Source organism: Gymnoscopelus braueri (assembly GCF_963280865.1).
Source record: "Gymnoscopelus braueri genome assembly, chromosome: 5".
NCBI lineage: Eukaryota > Metazoa > Chordata > Actinopteri > Myctophiformes > Myctophidae > Gymnoscopelus > Gymnoscopelus braueri.
Window position 1 is genome coordinate 50,662,850 of NC_137606.1, and position 26,013 is coordinate 50,688,862.

The window sequence follows — 26,013 nt, forward strand, 5'->3', positions numbered from 1 at the left end:
CAGGAGGTTGATAAACCTATAAAATAGGTGCTATACTGTAGCACCAAAAGAGGTTCTTCTATATGATTATGAGCCAAAGAACCACTTATAGTGCTTTAGCACCACTTTAGTCAGACACAAGGAGTATGAAATGTACAATAAAATACTAATAAGTCATATTATATTTTCATACATAAAAATGGCCTCAAGCAGCAGGACAAGCAAGGGATTATTTTAATGTTCATGAGTTTAGAGCAGGGGTCTTCAACCAGCGGTCCGGGACCCCTAGAGGATCCTCAGAGTTACTACAGGGGAGCCGCCAAGTCGTTGTGAGATTGGAACCTTTTTTTTCACATTAACCACTTGAACCCTAGAATTCATTTTCTGAGGGGAACGTTAGCCGAAAACAGCAGATCTACAAGCTCACAACACCTCGTACCGCGAGTAGATCTGCTATTTTCAGCAAAGAGGTTTGATATGGGGGGGGGGGGGGGGGGAAGGAGCAGACCAAGTACTAAGTATTGAAAGTTTAAGTGGTTAAATGTCTGAAATTAACAATAAAAACTGAATTTAAACAACACTGATTATAGTCAATGAAGCTATCTATGAAATCTATGACAAAGTTTAATCTGCAACACAATTGTAATAAATGTAGTGGGGGTCCCTGCGTCATCTCTCTCTCTCCTTGGCCTGAAAAACGTTGAAGACCCCTGGTTTAGAGGCAAAGACAGCAGTCCCTCTTTAGTTGAAGTCTAGTGCCCCCTAATGGCAATAATACTGCATTTAGGGCAGCACTGTTTCCAGAACATATTTATGTAGGCCTAAATATCACTTTAAAAAAAAAGTTTATTTTAATATAAATATTTTTTATTTTATCTTCAAAGTGTCCCCTCACCCCAAAATAACAATAAAATAAACTAGAAAATGTGCTCCTCGGAGCACAAGTCTCCGCCAGCAGACCCGTGCTATTTTAATAGCACGGTCGTCTTGGTAGAACGGGTCGTCTTGGTAGAATGCGCGTGGTTTTTGGTGTTCTGCAGGGGCGACTGAATATGTAGTGTCTGCATCTAAAAAAAAATCTTCTTGAAGCAATGTGTCATATGGGAGTCCTCGTAATTGACTGGTTTGTTCAAATGCTTGTCTGTCTTCTTCATCTTCATTGTCTTGAACAGTTTCAGCAGTTGATTGGTGTGTTTGATCTATGTCAGTTTTCTCTAGTGCTACATAATGTATTTGATCAAGGTGGCCAATTGTTACAGTATTAAGACTTCGGCCTTGTTGTGGGATCAATTCAACTCTATAGTCCTCTTCTGTGTTACTGTTGTAGATGAGTATGCTTTCTTAGCTTTGGCCTTCTGCGCCTTTGCTTGACCAATGTTAGGTGTTCTCAGAGGGACACACACACGCACGGACGGGTGATTTGTACTGGAAGGTACTGTTCCAATCAAGAGTGATTGATCGTGTCTTACCTCACTTCAAAAACATAAATGGCTTTTTGAAGTGACACACCTATTTATAGGATTTTATTTCGTCATGCGTCTCGCTAGCCAATCAAAGGCATTGGTGTCAACATATTGACACGTGTCACGTGGAGCTTGACCAATGTTAGCTTGGCTAGGAGGGAGGTGAACACACGGCGGGACGAAGCGAAAACATACTCTCCGCCTCCGGCGGAGACAATAATAGGTAAGCATAATTCTAAAATATGACCCAGATATTATGTCTATGTGAAAATAAATGCATAAACTGAATGAGTCAACGTTATGATCCTTCAATGAATCACATATTAATATTCTGTGATGCACATGAATGTATTTTTCTCATGATACTGCATGTTCCATATATGGATAAAACACATCATCATTGGTCTTCTAGATGTATTATATTCAAAATAATCAGAAACACATAAAACAGACACTGACAACGGTGTTTAAGTTTTAATATGAGTTTATTGAGAGGCTGAATATGAACATTATGGGAGCTCTTTAAAGCACTGGTTCTCACACTTGTTCAAGTCAAGGACCCCTACATTAATATGTATTTGGTTGTGGACCCCCATCTGAAAAATGTTTGTGCCAGGGACCCCCAAAAGAGAAGATTTGTGTTTAAAAACAATAAAAAAAAAATTCAAAGGTTTTACAAAATGTTCAAAAATAGCAGATGTACAAGCTTGTATATCTGCTATTTTTTTCAATAGACAACATATACAATATGGATAAAAGGTTAAAATGGTTGTGACATTATATTAACACATTTTGTTGGAGACCCCCTGGAACCCCCCCTTCCCCAGTGTGTAAAGTTAATTAATTATGAAATAATGTAATCTCCACCTACCTGTAGATGGATTGTATGCGTTGCCGATGTTAGTGTGAACGTTATTGTAGATCACAGTGGTGAGAGAACTAAATGGTCCAACTGTTCCATCATGACTCAAACCAACAGAGAAGGCCACCTTTGGTTTGTCTGTCAACACAGGAGCATTGTTATATTGTTTATAATATTATAAAAGCATAATACGATACTATTAACCCTACTGTATTATACTCTGCTCCTCTTATCCCTCAATACCAAATCTCTTCACCGAACAAAGTAGATACAAGCTCACAACGAGTCACAACACAATGCACTGTGTTTTCTGAATGTTTGAAGACACTATAGGTTCATGTGGTTGAGCCAATCAAATGTATCTAGACAAATAAATAATAATAACAATAATCATAATCATAATCATAATCATAATCATAATAATGTTAAAATACACATGTAAACAACAGCATTGGAGACAGATAAAAACCCTACCCCAGCAAAAATGATTGATGGTTGGGAACCAAATGAACCCTTACAGGTCTGTAACTCTGAGAGTGTACACATGGAACCAAATGGACCCTTACAGGTCTGTAACTCTGAGAGTGTACAAATGGAACCAAATGGACCCTTACAGGTCTGTAACTCTGAGAGTGTACACATGGAACCGGTCTGTAACTCTGAGAGTGTACACATGGAACCAAATGAACCCTTACAGGTCTGTAACTCTGAGAGTGTACACATGGAACCAAATGAACCCTTACAGGTCTGTAACTCTGAGAGTGTACACATGGAACCAAATGGACCCTTACAGGTCTGTAACTCTGAGAGTGTACACATGGAACCAAAGGGACCCTTACAGGTCTGTAACTCTGAGAGTGTACACATGGAACCAAATGAACCCTTACGGGTCTGTAACTCTGAGAGTGTACACATGGAACCAAATGAACCCTTACGGGTCTGTAACTCTGAGAGTGTACACATGGTACCAAATGGACCCTTACAGGTCTGTGACTCTAAAGGGCCGTTCACACTGAACACTATAACTATAACTATAACTTTAACTTTAACTTTAAGTATAAAAATATAGTTTTAAAACCCTTTTAAGTCAAGTGAATGGCAGAGTTCACACCAAATAAACAAAAAATACAATACAGTTATAGTTATTGTTATAGTTAGTGCTCAGTGTGAACGTTGCTTTAGAGGGTTCAAATGGAAGCAAATGCACCCGTATGGGTCCTTTTGCTTCCATTTCTCTGCTTGTACTTGTAGTTAGTGACAAATAAAAGCTTCTTGATTCTACATGTGTCTCAGAGTTATGAGGCTGTGTTGGTCCTGAATTGAACTGTATGTCAGAGCTAGACCAGAGTGTCAATGTGATATTGTAACATTTTAAATCAATTCTTAAAGAGATAGACATACAGTGTAGTCATGCTAGGAGGAGAGAAATGTGTTCAATTATTTAGTCTCCAGTTAAAGCCAGGCTGTCTGCACACATTTCAGAAGATGGAGAGACTTTAGACTAAGATAAGATCTGGACAGAAAATATTACATTTTGGCATTCAAGTCTTTTGTATTAAAACTAAACAGTTGCTATATTACTGCAGTGTCAAATACAGAGCAGGATATTATATAATGATGTTGTCAGGTGGAAACGTCATTATGTCTAAAACTGTTACTTTCCACAATTCAAATAAAAAAATACCAACAAAATAAAAGCAGATCTACAATATCAAAACATGTTGCAATGCGCCGGGTTTTGAGCTTGTAGATCTTTTTTGTTACTTTTTTTAAGTGAAAAGTATTGAAAATGGGAAATACTCCAGTAAAATAAAAAATCCTCAAAAGTGTACTTAAGTACAGTATTTCAGTAAATGTACTTAGTTACTTTACACCACTGCCACGCAATACTTCCCCCCCTACACAAAACCTCTTTAACAAAAATAGCCGATCTGCAAGCCCTCAACACCTGGCAGCACGAGGCATTGAGAGCTTGTAGATCTGCTATTTTCTGTTGTGGTATCTGAAAATATGAAACACCGTACTTATGTTTGAAACGATACTTCACTGTTCCCCTCAGAAAAGGGATGCTAGGGTTCAAGTGGTTCATGTAAAAAGAAGTTCCTATCACACAATGATTATTTTTAATACAATCCTCCTGAATCTATAATCCTAATATGTATTAAACATACTTACTCAACAGTTCCTGAACTTGACCCTCAGCAGAAGTCAGCCTGGTTACTACGGTGGACAGCTGAGCATGGTGGGCTGAAATCACAACCTTAGCATTAAGTCTAATCCATCAGAAATACTCCTGCTGTTTCATTTAAAATGCATCAACAAATACAGTGAATTACATCTAAACAGCATCTATTCTCTGTTATTTACCAAAGTAAGTTGTTTTTCAAGTCTGTCCTCTCCTACCTGCATTCACTGAACATCTGCTGTTCAAATTACCTTCACTTCCTTCCTTCAAGTCTTGGATCTGGCCATCACTGGTACTGAGTCTGGTCTGGAGCTGTTTGACCTGGGTCTCGCTAGCAGTCTGTTTGGCAGCCATGACTGAAAAATATCACAGAGAAACACAAGTTAAACTATAAAACATTTTCAACACTTTTCAGCCTGTACCTTTACAACTTCTTCAAGGTAGCTTTAGTCCATCCTCACCTTCCACTTATTTATTTTTTAAATCTTGAAAATGTGTGCAAATCTTTTAATATCTATTTTTCCATAGCTAACATTTTTTACTCTGTTACAACTTCTGGGGGGGGGGTCCCTGGAACAAAATATTTTGAGATGGGGGTCCGCGGCCAAAATTAATATAATTCTGGGGGTCCTTGACATGAAAAAGTTTGAGAACAACTGATATTATAGCAACATATGGTTTTTTTTAGAAGACATTTGTAGAATCCCCCAGAAGCAAAGATTTGAGTTACAAATGTTCACTTTAGAAAATATATATATTCAAAGATTTGCTCAAAGTTTCTCGATTTCTCAAAAATAGCAGATAGATGGATAGATAGATCTGCTGTTTTTGAATAGCCCAAAGAAACCTAAAAAATTACACGAATTCTTTCCCGGTCTGAAAGGGTTAATGGCTCCAGTGATTGTACGGTGAGAAATTAGGCCGGGGCAAGCTTCAGATAAAAAGAAAGAACAGTTTCCTTACTGTTAGTAGTAAATCTTTATTTCGGTCCATTTAAAAAACAAACAACAAAATACAAACATACATTAGAGTCCACTTATACAAGTGGCACCAAAAAGGTGTAGGCTGAAGCCGTGGCTTATTTTGCCTACCCTTTTTGAAACCTCTTTGGTTAGAAAAGGAAAGAAAATGTAGTAACACATTGGTTTAACTAAACTAATTTCATCAGATAAATTGATAGAATAGAAAAGAAGAATCTACGCAAACATAGTTTTTAACAAAACTAGAACAAGTCTAAGGAAAAGACAAAACTTTTACATACACTGTTTACAGAGCAACAGAAGTTCAAAATTTTCAAAAAGTTTCACAACAAAATAAATATCAGTTTCAAACATTGTTATATCGAAACAAAGCATAATTCAGAAGGGCTATCCAGGCACCAAGACAGAAAAAAGACAAAAACAAAAACATCTGGTTTCACCTAGTACAATTCGATTCTATGGTTCACCATACCGTGTGGTTTTTTGACCACAGAATATGGGTCCATTTTTACACACCGATGCTTCACCATACCCTACTCTGTGGCTAATTGGTCACAGAGTAAGGTTCTGTCTCCACACACAGATTTACATACACATACATGCTCACCACAGCACATACACCCATTTCATGCTTGCACACTTATACACATACTTTATACTTACACTCACACAGGCACGTCACTATGTCCAAAGAGAAGCATGATTTTACAAGTCAGCTTTGTCTGCTGTACATTGATTTTTTAAATTATTGTTGAATGTTAGTTGGAATGCTTTATCATAGTACTGTTTTTTACTTGTTTAATACCTTGTTTTTGAACATCCTTTTAAATGTGGTGACTGTTTTGCACATTTGTTGTTCTTTATCTAAGTTATTCCATAAAGTAACCCCCTTTACGGATATACACCTGCCTTTTGTGTTGGTCCTTGCACTTCTTGTTTTAAATATACACGCCCCCCTGAGTGAATACTGGGACTCCCTAGCCTCGAACAGCTCCTGCATGCAGGGTGGAAGTATTTTATTATGTGCCTTGTGCATGATTACAGCTGTATTTAGATCCACTAGATCTTCTAGTTTGAGAGTATTTGTACTGATGAAGAGTGGGTTGGTGGGTGCAAGGTAGTCACTTTGAGTTACAATTCTTATTGCTTTCTTTTGTAGCATGTAGATTGGTTTGGTGTTTGTTTTGTATGTGTTCCCCCATACCTCCACACAGTAGGTTAGGTATGGAAGTATGAGGGAGCAATACAGTATGTAAAGTGAATTATTATTTACTAAGTGTTTCATTTTATATAATATTGGAATTGATTTTGATATTTTTGTTTTAGTGTTGTTTATATGCTGTTTCCAACTGAGACGATTATCTATTGTGATTCCCAAAAATGTATGCTCATATACCCTTTCAATTTCAACGTTATTGATTGATAATTTGACTTGTGTGTTAATTTTTCTGTTGGAGAAGATGATATACTTGGTTTTGGTTAAGTTCAAAGATAATTTGTTGACATCAAACCACTTCTTAAGGATCTCTAGTTCCTTTTCCACTGTCTGCAAGAGCTGCCAGGGATCTTTCCCGGAGCTATGTAGACTGGTGTCATCAGCAAATAGGACGCACTTGAGCAGTGGCAATGCTTTGCATATATCATTGATGTACATGATGAATAGTTTGGGGCCCAATACTGAACCCTGCGGCACTCAATGTGTAGTTTTTAGCAATTCTGAGTCAACATTGTTCATGTGAACAAATTGTTGTCTGTCATTTAGGTAGCTTTTTAGCCATGCATGGGCGACTCCTCTGATACCATACCTCTCCATTTTCTTTAGTAGTATGTTGTAATCTATAGTAAATGTTATATTTTTATATATATCATATTTTTGAGAATGTTAGTGTCATCTCTATGACAATCATAATTATATTCCACATTTTGTTGTTTTTCATATTTTCAAAACCCTCTATAGGCTATAATGATCTAATATGCTCTGTAAATGGGAATAGTCTTACCTTTAATGTGCACCATTATGATGAGGAGACAGCTTTGTGTTATCACGTTCATTCTGTTCTTCATTCAACAGCACGTCAGTCAGAGGTTTGAGACATTCAAATGCACCGTGAATTGTACAAGTAAAACGAGCTATCAATGATTGACACACTGTGTAACTCTATCTATCAAAGTGAGTTCAGTAATGTCATGAAATGAGCCTTAGTGACGTCATTGTGACATAGAGGTTGTGAACTTGTTACACCATGAAGTCAGCAGGTCTACTTTAGCAAAACACATTTTTGGCACAAAATTCCTCAAATCATGAATGCCGTGTCCGATTGCCATGAAAGGCCTAAGAATAAATGGCACCCTTTTCACATTGGCCTCAGTGGTGGAAAAAGTACTCAAATGTTTTACTTAAGTAAAAGTATCAATACTGCACTGTAGAAGTACTCTGTTACAAGTAAAAGTCCAGAATTCTAAATTTACTTGAGTAAAAGTACAGAAGTATTGGAATCAAAATGTACTTAAAGTACCAAAAGTAAAAGTACAAAAATGTTTGAAAATAGCCGATCTACAAGCTCACAACGCGTCGCAAAGCGACGCGTTGTGAGCTTGTATAGATCTGCTATTTTCAAATAGCCTATGTATAAAATAGGGCTAAAGTGGTTAATGTATGTTTCGTAATATCATAATTTATATCTGAAAAGTAACTAGTAACTAAAGTTTTCAAGTAATTGTAGTGGAGTAAAAGTACAATATTTGCCTCTGAGATGTAGTGGAGTAGAAGTAAAAGTATTGGAAATTGGAAATACTCAAGTAAAGTACAAATACCTCAAAATTGTACTTAAGTACAGTACTTGAGTAAATGTACGTAGTTACTTTCCACCACTGATTGGCCTACTATAGCGCCACCAGGAGGCCACAATAACCTGCCTGACCTGGCGGAGACCTGTGCTCCGAGGAGCACTTTTTCTATAGTTGGATCTGCTTTTAGGTACTCTGATAAAGCGCATCTCCAACCATAGGGACTCCGAATCCCCCGTATATACACAGCAGATCCAAAATGACAGGTGGTAGCTGGGGTGGTGGAGGGTGAGCAGGTTTTTTTTTTTTTTTTTTGCAAGACAGTAGTGGTGAGAGCAGCAGCATCAGCATTAGGGGTGGGACGATATATCGATATCGCGATATATCGCGATACTTTCTCCCGCGATAACTAATCTATATACTGCCGAGAAATATCGATATAAATATATATATTTTTTTTTTAAGTTTGTGATACGTTGTTTTTCCTACTCTGTATTTGTGTAATGATGATTTTGAACTGTTTGGTGCTATTTTATGTGTTTATGAATTGAATACAAGGACTATCGTGATATATCGTTGGTGAAATTTCATGCAATATATCGTGATATCGCAATATATCGATATTTTCAGATATCGTGATATATCGTTGGTGAAATTTCATGCAATATATCGTGATATCGCAATATATCGAATATCGTCGAATATCGTGATATATATTGTTATCGTGGGCCTAATATCGTGATATATATCGTATCGTGAGGTACCCATATCGTCCCACCCCTAATCAGCATGAGCAGCAGCAAAAGCAAGCAGGGATGAGTAGTGCAAATGTCCAGTTAAATAGAGCGGTCTGAGCATGACATGAGTGTGTGAGTGGATGTGAACGTGGAGCTGAGGCGGCTCAATGGTCAGCCGCCAACAACTGCACTGAGTTCCCTGACAGAACTTGCTCTGCGCATTGTCTGTGCCAAGCCCGACGCTCATGCCTTCCTGTGAACAACTGTCTGTCGGAACATCAGCAATGTGTCGCTGTGTGGTCCCTCACTGAAGCAACCGAGTGACCAGCTCACTGACAAAGATGCCGGCAGCGAGGACGAGGAGCATGACCACAAGAGTCAGGCCACGCCGTACCACCAGCTGTCTGCATGACAGAGCCACCCCCACTGTTGTGGCAGCTGCCACGCCCTCGCCCTGACTCGAATCAAGCGCTCCTGATACCACGTCCGCCTTCTGAGAGATCAGAGAATCAGTTGCAGTGGCCAACACCTCCTCCAGGGGTATGATAGAATGCCCTGATTGAGGGAGAAGCAGAGATGGGGAACAAAAAGGTGTCACGAGAGTGAAGCTTCCCAGTGTCAAGAGGTAATTATTTGGGGTTGACCGCTGTTCATCTAAGCGTGGTTTGATAGCGCAAACATGTGATGTTCCTTAAGGGAGATGCTGGTTTAGCTATCAGAAGTGGTACATTATTAATCCTGATGATGGAGGCTTATTTTGTTGTGAACTGTGAGGAACATTTCAAAAACAATTCCACAAAAATCTAAAGTTTGTGCAGAGATGTGTCAGGAATAAGAAAATGGAGTTGACTTACTTTTATTTCCGATGCCAAACATCTCTTTCCCCTCAGTGATTGGAACTCCTGCTCTCTCCAATGCCTAATTACAATATGTAAAATGTCAGTTCAAAAGCATCTCATCCAAGTAAATTGAGTGATTTAATTTTCAGTGTATAATCATAACAGAAAATGCTTTCCACATTCAGATTGAATATGTATTGTAACTGTATTGTAATGATAACATTTTAATCAAATGTAATGTAATGAAAATCTAATCTACGAGTCATGACATTCATCCATTGACAGGGAATACCATAGGTGTATGTCAGGCACCTACCTCTGCAGTGGCCTTTTTCCAGTCCAGTTTACATAGGTAAACTATAAAAAATATGGACAGCAATGTGACAGAGGTGAAAAGTCCCAACCACAGCCCTGCAACAGATAGGGTAAGGATAGAATAATTGGCTCTAGTGCAGTGACTCTCTCCAAGAACAGCTGTACTGACTCACTACTGTCTGTTTCTACTTTGGACTGTGGATAATAACTGACATGTAAATAAGTTAGTACTGGTCAGATCTATCGACTGAACAGTGACCTGTTCACCTTTGTGTATCCTGGCTGCTGTAAAGACTGAATTCCCCCCTGCGGAATCAATCAAGTGCAATCCATCTACGCATCTATCTAAACCAGACTGAGTCTACCTCTACTTCCCAGGTCATTACTAGTTCTAGCAGTAACAGGGTCCACAGGAAATCAGTTGAGAACCACCACAGTTATGGCTAGTTTATTAACACGTTGGGTGCCAGAGTTTTATTTTAAAAAGTGACGTTGAGTGCCAGAGATCTCACCGTTTGTAGCGCTACGCTGTTTTCAGCTGCAGACTCCACGGCGAGCACCCGATTGTAAACAATAGATGCGTGCACGATGGTGGATGGTCCTGGCTAACGCCTGGAACAATAACATCTCTCACGCGAGTCACCACGGCGGAGTGATCTCGGATCGAAAATGAGTGGTCTTCCCCACTGTAAAAAAAATATGTATTTTTTTGCACGGAGATAGAATGGGAGCGGACGGGAGCCAGTTTCTTTGGCACGGTGATCCATCTGTCCCTTCCTTCTCAGAGTCACCGTGGGTGATTCCAGAGCTGCGCTAGCCCCCCCCCTTTGAGGAAAAAAACGCCAATCATGGAATATGAAAAATATGAAAAACCTGTTTCGTTCAATGACCATAGAGATACTGTGTACCGATTTGCAGGATTTTTGGACAAAATCTGTAGGAGTACTGTCAAAAATGTGTGCACAAATCGGCCTCCTGGTGGCGCTATAAAAGGCCCATGTGAAATATTTGGGGCAGAGGTTCTGCTCTGGCATCCAGGGAGTGTGTGTGCACAGTTTCCCTGCGATCAAGCCAACGGTGGCAGAGATTAGCTGATCACAGACGGACACACGGACGGACAGACGGACACACACACGGACGGACGGACGGACGGACGGACGGACGGTCACACAGGGTAAAAATGTGCCTTTACTTACTGCATGGGTTCTCAAACATACTGTATGCATGTCAAGGACTCACAGATTGATACGTATTTGCCCATGGACCCCCATTTGAACATAGTTTGTAAGAGAAGATTTGTCTAGATTTGTCAACATTGTTAAAATTTAACAGCCCAAGCTTGTCGATCAGCCATTTTTGGATAGCCGGAAAATAAAATAGGGGATCAAACTTTTCCTCATTTTAATGTGGACCCCCCCCCACCCCCAAGGACTCCCTGGGGGTCCCCAGACCCCACCTTGATAACCAGTGACTTATTGGACCTCTGCCATTATACACCGTTCATCTCTACTCACCTACAATGCCCATTTTGACATGGAACATTAAGACCACTCCAATGGGTAAGCCGATGAAGTAGAAACCGATGAGGTTAACTAGTGCACCGACAATCTGTTTCCCTGCTCCTCTAACAACCCCTCCAGTCACAGCCTGTGAAGATTTAATACACATGAATCCAAATGCCAATCTATGTATACATGTTATACATACAAAAAAAAATCTAATCATGTGGATCTCGGGAAAGGAATATAATCTTTGACAAGATCTTTGTCCATATTTTAGAAATTTGCCCAAAATAAGGTCAATGGATTCCCCCCAAACTGAACCCTGTACATGACCATGCAAAGCAGGCTAGAACTAAAATAAGACATTATAAAATTGGTATATCCCTCACCGAAGTGGCATCAGACAGATGGATAAAACCATACATTATCATGACATCAGCAACCCTCGTAACAACATCTCTGAAAGAAAAGCAAAGCCATTAACATTGTCCATCTTAAAATATATACACTTAGTTTTAAAAAATGTGAGAGAAGATACACTGAAACAGGGGCATCAATTCGGTCCAGAAACGTTGTCAATGGCCAGGTTTCCCAAAGAGATGCTGCATAGGGAGTTACGTGCGGTCCTTACGAAGGGTCTTACGTGCGGTTTCCCAAATCCGCACGTAAGATCCTCTCTCCACACAGGCTACGCAGTACCTTAGCAAGCACGTAAGGTCGGAGCTGTCCTATATCAATCGATGCCAGACTAACCGATTGTTCCACGGAGTTTGGCTGTAACAAGTGGGATTGTACTCGGCCCATCAATAAAATAATGCTGAAAATGAATACGCTTTAAGCGCTGGTGGTAACTGTGACTGCACAATACCCTCGTTTTAATTTTAAAATCTATGACTTCCTTTTTCTATATCAATGTAGGCTATAATATGAAGATAGACAGTGGTGTACTGTGGATGTTTAAACTAATGGAGTGCAACATCAGGCGCGCGTGCACACGCTCGCGCATACACATGCATGATCCTATTTAATATGTAGGCCTATTAACCCACAATCGAATGTTATTTTATTTAATTTACTTTTTCTTTTTTCTTTTTTTAAAATAGCAGATTTACAAGCTCACAATGCGTGTGTTGTGAGCTTGTAGATCTGCTATTTTCAAAAGATTTGTATACATATTAAACTTGTGAAATGGGACATTCTGCAGTTTAGGCATATTTAATTTACAGTTTATCTCAGCATCATCTATCTACCTGTGGTCTGTGGTCTGCTCCTCCAGGAGCAGACCACAGAGAGGAGCAACGTGTGCAGCGACACCAGCGTGCTGTAGGGGCCCCCATCTCATGTGTGGACTTCATCTACCCCACATGTGGCAAACCATGCGGGTCACACATTGGCCTGCACAGTTACATGCAATGGCACAACCGCAATCCCCCTCAATAACCCATTCTTGGAGCAACGTCATCATCGAAATCGATGGACAGCCATAAGCAAGTAAGTAAGCAAGCAAGCAAGCAAGTAAGTGTGTGTGTGTGTGTGTGTGTGTGTGTGTGTGTGTGTGTGTGTGTGTGTGTGTGTGTGTGTGTGTGCACGCGCGTGTGTGTGTGTGTGGTCTTTTTATCGATCCATTTCACTGTATATATTTGCTACGAAGGGTGAACTGCTGCGTAGGACAGCACTACGTAGGCTACGAAGCTTCTAAATTACTTTGTCCAGGAGGTCTTTGTGCGGTTTCCTGAAGCCAGATTGGCAGACACGTAACGCTGTGCTCTTGAGAACCTACAACGGTGGTGTTTCCCGAAGCCAGTTAGATAGCACATAACGCACAACCAGCTGCTACTAATGAAGGTAGTGTGTAGCGGGGTTGCTAATGCGCAGCTGCGTGGAGGCTCTTACGTAGCTGCGTAAGCTACGCACGACATGAAATCGCTTTGGGAAACCCGGCCATTGAGCGTTTCTGGAGATGACAACGTTCCTTCTGGCGATAGGGTTGGTCCCGCAACGAAAATAGCAGACCTACAAACTCACAAAGTGTCGCATCCGTGACGCATTGTGAGCTTATAGATCTGCTATTTTCGGCGCACGACACAGACATGCAACAAAGTATAAACTAGAAAAAGTGCTCCTCGGAGCACAGGTCTCCGCCAGGTCAGGTAAGTTATTGTGGCCTCCTGGTGGCGCTATAATAGGCCAATGTGAAAAGGGTGGCATTTCTTCCTCGGCCTAGTGGGAATGTGCGTGCAAATTGTCACGGAAATCGCACGCCACGTTCATGATTTCAGACATTTTGTTCAAAACGGACCAATCCTGCAAACTTTGGAAGTCAACCTTAGCCAATCAGGATGGAATATGAAATATCGGACAGATGCGTCTTGATCACATGACTATAGAGATACTGTGTACCGATGTGCGTGATGTTTGGATAAAATCTGAAGGATTAATATCCAAAAATGTATTTGACATAAGTCGGCCTCCTGGTGGCGCTGTAAAAAGCAGATGTGAAAAATACAGTGCAGATGTTTTTCCTTGGCCTCTAGGGAGTAGGTGTGCAAAGTTTCACGCAGATCGGTGCAGTTATAGTTAAAAATGCAAATCGGCCTGTTATAGCGCCACCATGAGGCTGATGTGAAAAGTTTTAAGTGCCATTTCTTCCTCGGCCTAGTGGGAATGTGCGTGTGCAATTTTATGGAAATGGCAAGCTGCGTTCATGGTTTGAGGCAGTTTGTTCAAAACGGACCAATCCTGCAAACTTTGGATGGTAACCTTAGCCAATGAGGATGGAATATGGGAAATCGGACAGATCAGGGTTGATCACATGACTATAGAGATACTGTGTACCGATTTGCATGAGGTTTGGTTAAAAACTGTAGGAGTAATGGGGAAAAATGGGTTTTGCACAAATCGGCCTCCTGGTGGCGCTATGACAGGCCTATGTGAAAAATTTGAGGCAGAGGTTCTGAATTGGCATCCAGGGAGTGGGTGTGCACAGTTTCGCAGCGACCAGGCCAACGGTGCCTGAGATTTGGTGCTAACACACAGACAGGACACACGGACGGACGGACGGACACACGGACACACGGACGGACGGACGGACGGACGGACAGGGGCGAAAACATACTCTCTCGCCATGCCTTTCGGCCTGGCGGAGACAATTAGGCTAAGAAACTGCTCATAATCGCCCTGCCGTTTACTTGGGACCCCGACGTTTATTTGGACCGGTGTTTAATATGCAAAATGGGGTCAGACCCCCGTGGCTATGAGGTTCCCGGCGGCTATTTGCTAGTAGTAGTACAGTTCAGTACAGTATAGGGGTTAAGTGGTAAAGAGACACGAACGTAAGGAATTACTCACTGCTCTGGGGTGAAAATATATCCTACAACGTCTTTAGTGAATCCAAGAACGGTCCCGACACAACATGAGACTATAACTGAATTGGGGAAAAGAAATACATGCAGTGCATTAGTAATATTGGCCAAAGCATGGCAGAATACTTGAATACAATACAACTGACACTTCGAAAGGAATTAGAGGACATCCTTTGTCAATAGGATTTTGATGTAATAAACAAAATTAAGACATTTAAAGTTCAGTTTATACATCAGCACTTAGTATTACATATTAACAGGCTAATTTATACTTTGTCAAATGACCCTTTCAAAAAGTTATGTATTTTCAGTTGAAAATAGTAAAACAAAAACAAGATGCTAAACACAAAAACTCAAAGGACCACAATGGAAATATGCTATTGAACTTTGTACTTTATCATTTAGAAAAATATGTACAAATGCATATGTTTATGCAATATGCATTATGCATTTTTGTCAATAAAGAATTCAATCAAACAATATTTACAGAAAATATTGGATTTTTGGCTACACTGTTTTACGATAAAGTATACATTAAACTTTAATCACCATTTTTATACTATGAGCTCACAACGTTTTGAACTTGTAGATCTTCTATTTGAGCTAATTTAGAAAATTGTTGAAAATGTTCGCCTATAATGACATGCAGAAAATAGCCTGGGCTCCAGGTTTAAAGTGGTCTTTTTCATGGATACCACTTCACACAGAACTCCTGTTCTGTGTGAAGTGGTATCCTCATTGAATGTTTCCATTAGTAGATGTATTGCAGTCGTGCATAAGTGCATTTCATTGATGCAGTGGTCCGTACTTGTGCAGATGAAGGAGACCTTGGCCGACAGCTTGGCCTGCTCCATGTTACCAGCACCAAGAGCATTCCCAACACGCACACTGGCTGCTACAGAGAATCCAATTGGGATCTGTGGGAAAGGATGAGGTAAAACATGTTTTATGTTAATAATAAAACTAAAAACATAATGTACTGTAACAACATAATTATTCCATTCTCTTTCACACAGATGCACATACTGTATATCTAAAACACATCTAAAATATATTTGTGAAACTATATTTCCATAGCCCAAAATGTGTTTCCAAATAAATGTATCATGTACAATGCTGTAGGCCAACATTTAAAAGAATAAGACCTTTATTGCTTCATTTTGTCTATTTCCTGTTCATTGTGTCCATTTTCAGTATTTCTACCCATACATTGTCTGCAAACTATATTTGTATACAGTACTGCTTCTTCTAGAAAACATGTGTTTTCTAATTTTACCATGTAAGCGACAGTTGCCAGCTGATAAACAATAGACTGAGCGGCCAGCTCAGTTTCACTTATGACACCAGCCAGGAAGCCTCCAATCTGATACAACCACAACTCCAGGCACAGCATGAACATGCTGGGGATGGCTAGCTGGATGAATGGTCCCCACTCCTGAAGACATTCAGTTGACCACCCTAGGGATCAGACGGTCATGGGTCACACTCTTATCAATCTGGGAACCCATCGCCAACTGAAAATGAAAAACAGCGCCCTCTGCTGTTTGTTCTATGTCTGTTGGCTCTGGGCGGAAGAAAACGTAACGCCAGAGCGCAAGGAAACCGGTGTTTGTTGTATGCCTTCAGCGCATCCCTTCCGGTTGGTGCGACTATGTTTTCATTCCCACTAACAATATTTCTACACGGAACACTAACACCACTTCTCCCAGAGAACATGGATCGTATTGGTTATAAGCCCACTTGTTTCTATGATGAAAGAGTAAGTTAAAATGTGAATATCTTTCCGTGGTTTTGTCTGCTCCGCGGACGCTATTGTTAAATTAGTTTCGGTTTGTTTCGAGGGGGGAAGGATCGACGGACACGTGAATCCCGCCCACTACATTTGATTGGGTAAAGCGCGGCCTGCTTCCTGATCTGAAGGCACGCCCATGCGCACATGTTATGACGAACCTCCCCGACAGATTCCAACGCAGTTGCAGAATCTGTTCTTGAGAGATTACACTCTTATTTAAGTTAACAATCGTTATTATATTGTGTAACTTTACACTGAAACAGAAGGCAGTCCACATTCTAAACGGAAAAGGACCCTGGATACTGTAACAGTCAAATAAACTGCACTTCCCTTTAAGCTGTATTACTGTTTTACAGTATGTATGCATACGTGCATGTGTGTGTATATCAATACTGTTAGCATGCGCGTGATGTCGTGCATGTGTCATGCTAAATAAATGTCATGATCAGTAACATTACAACACTCAAAACTGTATTGTGGTCTAATGACTCGGATTGAATGAAACATTATTCCAATGGGAGACACGTCTCACCTTCCCATGTGGCCTTGTGTAGCCTCCTCCAGCAAATGTAAACGTACAGGAACACAGCCAAGGCATACTGTGTGATAGTATTAGCTGCAGCAGATCCACTTCAACAGGGATGAAGAAGAACAAAAAGGTTTAGTGCAGTTAGTGATAAACTCTGCAGGCATTACAGGGATCCCCCACACAGTAAAATCCTCCTGTTAATATAAAAGCTGCAATCCATAGGATTTGTGTCCTTCTGGGGTTTTGAACGCAGGGCTTGAGGATTGTACTGTGCACCTATAGTGCCACCTACTATATCAGGGTAGGTCATTTGCTGAAGCCGGGTATGATGCAATGTATGATTGATTGACTTAACCCTTTTAAAATAATGCTGTCAATGGCGATACTGTTAAGACTAATAGCAACATCAAACAAGGCTGTAAAGGCTAATTTATATTTTGTCACATGCCCTTTTAACACTTTTTTCACTCTACAAAAATTAGGAATGGCAGAATGGCATGTTTTCATTGTGCGACAGCAATGACATAAATAACAGGGACCAGAGATTTTTTGTTTGTTTGTTTTTTACTGTAGTACTCTACATAGAGTCATGAATGAGTGAATGCATTCGGACATAGCCATAGAGGAGGAGAAACTTACGCGACACCCATGTCCAGAGGATAGAGCAAGATATAGTTGATAAGTGCATTAAGGAGATTCCCCACAGCTCCAGTTATCACCTGAGGCCATATGATGCCCTGCAAATAACAAACACCCTGCTTTTAAGATCCCTTAGCTGTTTGTTCTTTTAAGAACTTTTCTGCCTTTATTGATAGTTCAAGTGAAGATGGACAAGAAAGATGCTTTACTTTCATTTGTTTCACTCCGTTTTATTATTTTAATCAGGGTTCAATCTCCAGCCGAGTCATAGCAAAGACTGTAAAAATGGTACCCAATGCATCCATGCTAGGTACTCAGCATCAAGGGTTGGATTGGGGGTAAGTCTCTGTGACATACTACTGTCATGTCCAGGGGGTGTACTTGCTGCCTAACGTTACAGAAACAGGAGAAAGGCTCCTGACCTCTGCGCCACGAGAACCATTGGTTCCCAATACTACTTTATCCTCTTCCTCCTCTACAGCTCATTCTAAACAGAGTGATTCGAATAATAACTAGAAAAAGTACTCCTCGGAGCACAAGTCTCCGCCAGGTCAGGTAAGTTATTATGGCCTCCTGGTGGCGCTATAATAGGCCAATGTGAAAAGGGTGTCATTTCTTCTTAGGCCTTTCACAGCAACCGGACACTGCATTCATGATTTGAGGCATTTTGTTCCAAAAATGTGGTTTGTTAAATTAGACCTGCTGGTGGCGCTATAACAGGCCAATGTGAAAAGGGGGGCATTTCTTCCTCGCCTAGTGGGAATGTGTATGCAAAATTTCACGTAAATCGCACACTGCGTTCATGATTTGAGGAATTTTGTTCAAAACGGACCTATCCTGCAAACTTTGGAAGCCAATGTTAGCCAAGTAGGATGGAATATGAAATATCGAACAGAATTGTCTTGATCACATGACTATAGAGATACTGTGCAACGATTTGCGTGATTTTTGGACAGAATCTGAAGGAGTAAGAGCAAAATAAATGTGTTACAAAAGTCAGCCACCTGGTGGCGCTCTAAAAGGCAGATGTGAAAAATGCAGAGCAAAGGTTTTTCCTTGGCCTCTAGGGAGTGTGCGTGCAAATTTTGACGCATATCGGTGCAGTTATAGGTAAAAACGTGAATCGGCCTATTATAGCGCCACCATGAGGCTGATTTGAAAGTTTTCAAGTGGCATTTCTTCCTGGGTCTAGTCGGAATCTACGTGGAAAATTTCACGGAAATCGCATGCTGCGTGCATGATTTGAGGCATTTTTGTGCAGGATGGAATATGGAAAATCGGACAGATCCGTGTTGATCACATGACTATAGAGATACTGTGTACCGATTTGTGTGTTGTTTGGACAAAATGTGTAGAAGTGTTTTTCAAAAGTCGGCCTCATGGTGGCGCTATGACAGGCTGATCTGAAAAATGTGGGCCAGAGGTTCTGCTGTGGCATCCAGGGAGTGTGTGTGTGCAGTTTCACAGCGACCGGCCCAACGGTGGCAGAGATTAGACTGGTCGCAGATAGAAGGACAGACGGACGGACGGACGGACGGACAGGGGGCAAAACATACTCTCTTGCCATGCCTTTCGGCCTGGCGGAGACAATAACATCCATTCCAAGTCAACACAGACTTTTCTGTTTAAGAAAGCAGACATCTGTGTGAATACAGATATAATGAATACTAAATTAACATTAATTACTATCACTAATATTTCAATTTATAATTTAGGCATTAAGCAGACGCTCTTAGCCAGAGCGACTTACAATAAGGAAGGTACAATAAGGAGCGACTTACAATAAGGAAGGTAAAACATCAAATGCAGGGAGACAGTGTAGTGCCTCAGTAAACCTGGACCACAGGTAAACCAACAACCTTGCATCAGTCTAAACAATATACTATAAAAATAATAATCTGTACATTGAACTATAGGATACCCAGTAAACAATGGACCTAGATAAATGACCTGTCTAATAACATGCTACCTAGATTTTAGGCATCATAATCTGTGGCATATTAGACCGCACCTGATTTTGAAGATATCGCCCCTGCAGCTGGTACATGAAGTTAGCCTGTGAAAGAAAGCCACAAAAATAGCGGGGTTGAATGGGTATAAACAAACCATTAGGTATCAGAAATGGGTATACTGGGAGTGAACTCGACTCACTGGCAGAGCTGGCATGAAGATCATCACATACAGCTGGGCAAGTCTTTATGGGAAACGGACATAAAAGGTAAGTTGTAATGACAGCAAGGACATGCAATCGTGGCTTCACTTAAGTCACACAATGAAACAGTACACAGGACATGTGACTTCTAAACATCTATGCCATTTATTTGGCAAACATTGTATGAAAGTATCAACAACTTGCAGTTTTGTGCGGTTCATTGTAATCTGTCCAGGGTAATGCTGACATGTAACCAAATAATCCCAGATGCATTAAATAGCCGATCTACAAACTCAACGCATCACGATGGGACACATCGTGAGCTTGTAGATCTGCTTTTATCATTCTTGTCATATCAACATAGATATACCTAGAAAAAGTGCACCTCGGAGCACAGGTCTCCGCCATAAAATCTGTAGGAGTAAATGGGTTTTGCACAAATCGGCCTCCTGGTGGCGCTATAACAGGCCCATGTGAAAAATGGAGATTAGCTGCTCGCAGACAGACGGACACACGGACGGACGGACGGACAGACAGGGGGTAAATCATACTCTCGCCATGCCTTTCGGCCTGGCAGAGACAATTACTGGATAACCCATTCTAACGTCTGTTATCGTGTATGAGTTTCTGCATGCATGTTGCATGTACTGTATTGCAAACTTTAAAGACCGCGACCCCCCCAAAATAATCATATTTTAACTGGGGACCCCCCACCCTAACAAGATCTTGGAATTGTAGGCATTTAGTTTGACTTCTGCTGTGGTTGCACTGCGAGGCGTTGTGAGCTTGTAGATCGGTGTGCGTTTGCGTTTGCGTGTGTGTGTGTGTGTGTGTGTGTGTGTGTGTGTGTGTGTGTGTGTGTGTGTGTGTGTGTGTGTGTGTGTGTGTGTGTGTGTGTGTGTGTGTGTGTGTGTGTGTGTGTGTGCGTGCGCGTGCGCGTGTGCGCGTGTGTGTGTGTGTGTGTGCGTGTGCGTGCGCGTGTGCGTGGCTGACCGGGCGACCTCAGAGCTCTGTCTGACAGCCAGCAGTATGGGCTGGGTGTTAAGGAGGAGCGCCCAGCAGGGGAAACAGGCTAGCAGCAGAATGAGGACCCCTCTTTGGAGAATCACTCCTACACGCTTCAGGTTACCACTCCCATACGTCTGCATGGAAGAGACGGTACAGTCAGTCATGACATGTGTCAATCTTTTTCAAATCACGCAAGATAACGTGAATTACTGTGGGCATGCTTCCATCAGCTAAGCTGAAGCAAGTCGATTCCTCAAAGAACTTTGTCATCTCACCTCGAGAGAGGAAGTTTTATTGATCCAACAAACACATCATAATACACAAAAACTCTCAGATGGAAATATGGATGGAGTAATAATGATTATACTGAATAGCTATTTGTGTCCTCTCTTTCTATTGTTGCTTGTATCTACATGTTGTCTACTGAAGAAAAAAAGTGTTTACACATTTTAACCACTTAATTCCTATATGCTTTGCTGTATGACAGTAATAGTTGCATGTCGCAACACGTGAGCTTGTAGCTCTTCTATATGTGAAAAGGTTTAACATGTTTTGCATTCTCAAAACAGGGATAGCAGGTTGAAAGCGGTTAATGAGTGTGATATTAAAGTGAGTGTGAAAACAAATACAAGAAGTATATTTTATTACCTGAGATATTAGAGTATCAAAGGCCAATGCCAAACCAGAGCCAATGGATAAACCAGTGACGTTAATCACCTAGATTGAAATCAAACATTTGGGTAGAAATTTAACTCCGGTCCAGGCACAATTAATGAATTTCAATTATATTTCTTCAAAAGCCCAACAATGAAAGATTACTCTAAGAAAGTGGCAAAGATGTTTTTTAACCAGAATGTAGTTAGACTACATGTCTGCAATGCTTGGAGAAGGACCTGTCACCATGTAGGAGGGCTGACAACAAAGGGAAAGATTAGCTTTATCACCTATACAGTAGGTTCAAAATATGGTAAGTTTCCACCCCGAAACACACACTCAAAGGACATTTTTGTCAATAAAACATCTATTAACTAGAAAAAGTGCTCCTCGGAGCACAGGTCTCCGCCAGGTCAGGTAGGTTAGTTTGGGCCAACAATGTTCGGAATTCGCCAAATAGGCTGGATTGTGAAAAATCAGACGGATCGAACGGATCCGTCTTGATCACCTGACTAAAGAGATAATATGTACCGATTTGCGTGATGTTTGGACAACATTTGTAGGATACATATAAAAAAAACATTGTTTAGCTAAAATTGGCCTCCTGGTGGCACTATAATAGGGCAATGTTGAAAGGGTGGGATTTGGTCATTGATGTACTGTGAATATTCGTACAAAGTTTCACCGCAATCAGGCACTGCGTTCATGATTTGCGGCATTTTGTTCAAAACGGGCCACTCCTGCAAACTTGCAAAGATATCAATCTTAGCCAATCAAGATGGAATATGAAAAATCTAACAGATCCGTCTTGATCACATGACTATAGAGATCATGTGTACCGATTTGCGTAAAATTTAGATCAAATCTGAAGGAGTAATAATCCAAAAATGTGTTTTACATAAGTCGGCCTCCTGGTGGTGCTATAAAAGGCAGATTTACAAAAATGCAGGGCAAAGGTTTTTCCTTGGCCTCTAGGGAGTGTGCATACAAAGTTTTACACAGATCGGCGCAGTTATAGGTAAAAACACAAATCGCCCTTTTATAGCGCCACCATGAGGCTGATTTGAAAAATGTCAAGTAGCATTTTTTCCTCGGCCGAGTGAAAATGTGCGTGCACAATTTCACGGAAATTGTATGCTGTGTTCATGATTTGAGGCATTTTGTTCAAAACAGAGCACTCCTGAAAACTTTGGAAGCCATTCTTAGCCAATCAGGATGGAATATGAAAAATCTTAAAGACCCGTTTCGTTTAATGACTATAGAGAAACTGTGTACCAATTTGCGTGACGTTTGGACAACATCTGTAGGAGTACTGTCCATTTTTTTTATTTACAAAAAGCGGCCCCCTGGTGGCGCTATAACAGGCCCATGTGAAAAATGTGGGGCATAGGCTCTGAATTGGCATCCAGGGAGTGTGTGTGCACAGTTTCGCTGCGATCAAGCCAACGGTGCGGGAGATTAGCCGTTCAGACGGACAGACGGACGGACGGACAGGGTGCAAAACATACTCTCTTGCCATGCCTTTCGGCCTGGCGGAGACAATAAATCAATTTGTGTATTTTTTCCCCTACAGACAACTCAGAAATATGGTGCTGATCGGTGTATCTTGTAAACAGTGGTCACCACCCTCCAAACATTCCACAATGAGAGGTCTCTACAGGAATAGATGTTATTAGACTGTATACTGAGTTTTCTTACAGCGATTGCCATTGCCACTCCTGCAAGTTCGGTCTTGCCCAGGTGTCCACAAAATACCATGCTGACAAAACCCACCAGAAACATCATCACCTGTGAGACGACCTGAAATACAAAAGGAAACTCAATATTTCTAAACTGTGTTATCCTTCCTTATCTTATCATCTCATTTTATTTTTTCTTCAATGCATGGTAGCATGCATTGAAGAAATGCATCCTCTGATTATACACAGAAAATATAATTTCTTAAAAAGCTTGTATCGTCCAAATGCTGTAGATATTGCACCATCAATCAATGCAGTTCTGTGCACCACAGAGAAGGTTTATATACAGTACAATGGCAATGGTTCCTTCTGACACTATAATAGTTCCAAGCATTTGGTGTGTAATGAGCATAGGCTACTGTACGGTTATGTAGTGGTTCTTTGGGTGGTTTGTGAACTTCTCTAGATCAAACAGTTATGGCTGGTGTAGGGTAGGGCATTCACAACTAATGATTTGTGTGAGTCGACTGTTTTGACCAATTAGTAGTCGACTAGTCGACTAGTCGAAATTAACATTAAAAAAAAAAAAAAAAAAAAAAAAGGGGGTTTTTAGTTGTGGTTTTTTTAGGGGGGGCATTGTTTTAATGCCATCCTACTACTATATTACTATTATTATTATCCTCCTGCCCTTATTTTTATGGCGTTTTAAGGGAAGCGCTTCTGGCACAGCAGCACAGCACCACAGCAGCGTCTCCAAGGATCCCCATTGCCCAATAATAGGCTTTTATTGGGCATACTAAAGTCAGGAGGATAATAATAATAGTAAGACGGGCCATTACTATGGCATTAAAAAAAAAAGAAAAAAAAATATTCGACTAGTACCAACAGAGTCGACTAGTGGTTATACTAGTCGACTGTTGGTGAAAGCCCTAGTGTAGGGCTCTGCTGTTAAAACCGAAAAAACAAATGAGCGTCGCGCCTGTCACAGACATGCACAGAGCAAGTTCTGTCAGGGAACTCAGTGCAGTGAGGATGGCCTACTATTGGACCACATCAGCTCCACGTACACATCCACTCATCCACTCACACTCATTTCATTCTCAGACCGCTCTATTTAAGCTGGAAGGTTGCACTTCTCATTCTGCTTGCTTTTGCTGCACACACACCGTTGCAGTCCCTATGGTTGGGAAATGCACTTTATCAGAGTACCTTAAAGCAGATCCAATTCATCGACAAACCATAATAAATATATTGCTCATTTTATATTCAATAAATATATCTTATCCTTCATGATTTGTCTTTTTCTATTTATGAGTTGTCCTGACAGAACTATGATAACAAGGCTTTTAATAGCTGGCTTTAAACATGAATATCTCAGTCAGACACCACATGTCCTCTTCCACCCAGCACAAAGTTTATGCCACAGTTATGACAGAATATACTGTAGATGATTAGCTAAAATGACCTTTGTGGCTATTTTTGACCATGTTCTCTTGTCTATTCAGTCCATGTTAAGGATATAGTCTGAGGTTTAAAACTTGGCAAAAGATCTTGTAACATCAATGTAACATAGTACATTATACCAAATAGTTTCTGCTGTTGGCAGGGAGAGGCTTGTGAATGTTGTTTAACTTTAAGGGACACAAACAGGCCTACTGTACATTAATAATGCACACATTCAAAGTAATTCTTACCGCTGGTCCAGCTAGCTTTAAAAGTTGAATCATCTCATTCTTGTAGTCCATGGGTATCCAGGCCTTGGTGCATTTAAGGCATGGACCACAGCATACATGGGAATCATTCTTATGAGTAATAACATCTGTTTGTTCAATCTTGGTCTGTCCATTTACTCCATTGGCAGTTTTTGTTGTAGAGTCATCCATAGTGGAATGGGAATGGTATCTTGCACTAGTTGACAGAATAGTTCAATTCACTATCAATGAATGAGTCCCTTCAGAGGTTGTCTGAAGGGACTCATATGACTCAAGTAACAAATATGAGTAGTACTTCTTCCTCCACAGCACAGCACCACAGTCATAATAGACACTGCTTAAAAACAAGAAAAAGACAAAACTCATTTGTATATAGGTGCCAGTTTGACACCTATTCCCACACAAATAATATGATTGTTGTCAAAAAAACAAACATAACTTACCTTCAGCCCTCACTAACTTCAGAGTAATCAGCCATATTAAAAGGAAACAGATGTGTATTATCAAATGCATGTTGATCTCCATTTAACAGCACATCAGAACTCTGAAATGCAACAAATGCACTGTGGATTTGACAAGGGAAATTATTGGTCAATGGTTGACACAAGTCAATCATTAAGCAATCATTGGGAACTGTAGTCCAGTGGTTCTCACAGTGGGGTTTGGGGACCCCCAGGGGTCCTTGAGGGAGATACAGTTAGCCCCAGCAACTTCAAAATGTAACAATGTATTATCAGCTATTTGAAAAGAGCCGATCCACAAGCTCACAATGCGTGCATGCGGGCTTGTAGATCTGCTATCCTCAAAAGATAATCTTGAGAAGGCGTCAATTATTTT

At 40.7% G+C, this 26,013-nt stretch overlaps 1 protein-coding gene across 1 annotated transcript; it reads right to left on the minus strand.

The window, feature by feature from the left end:
* Positions 1-1,839: 1,839 nt before the first annotated feature.
* On the minus strand, positions 1,840-23,573 carry LOC308085971 (multidrug and toxin extrusion protein 1-like; the record flags this gene model as incomplete). The annotated part of the gene is made up of 18 exons (XM_080429286.1): positions 23,484-23,573; positions 21,780-21,848; positions 21,117-21,265; positions 20,123-20,165; positions 19,983-20,027; positions 17,972-18,069; positions 17,336-17,433; positions 16,288-16,469; positions 15,820-15,928; positions 14,998-15,073; positions 12,039-12,108; positions 11,662-11,794; positions 10,149-10,243; positions 9,848-9,911; positions 9,327-9,548; positions 4,741-4,845; positions 2,314-2,442; positions 1,840-1,850 (listed from the first exon to the last, which is right to left on the minus strand). Exons 1-18 carry the CDS (start codon positions 23,568-23,570, stop codon positions 1,840-1,842), a joined length of 1,785 nt encoding a protein of 594 aa, XP_080285412.1. The 5' UTR covers positions 23,571-23,573.
* Positions 23,574-26,013: the final 2,440 nt, after the last annotated feature.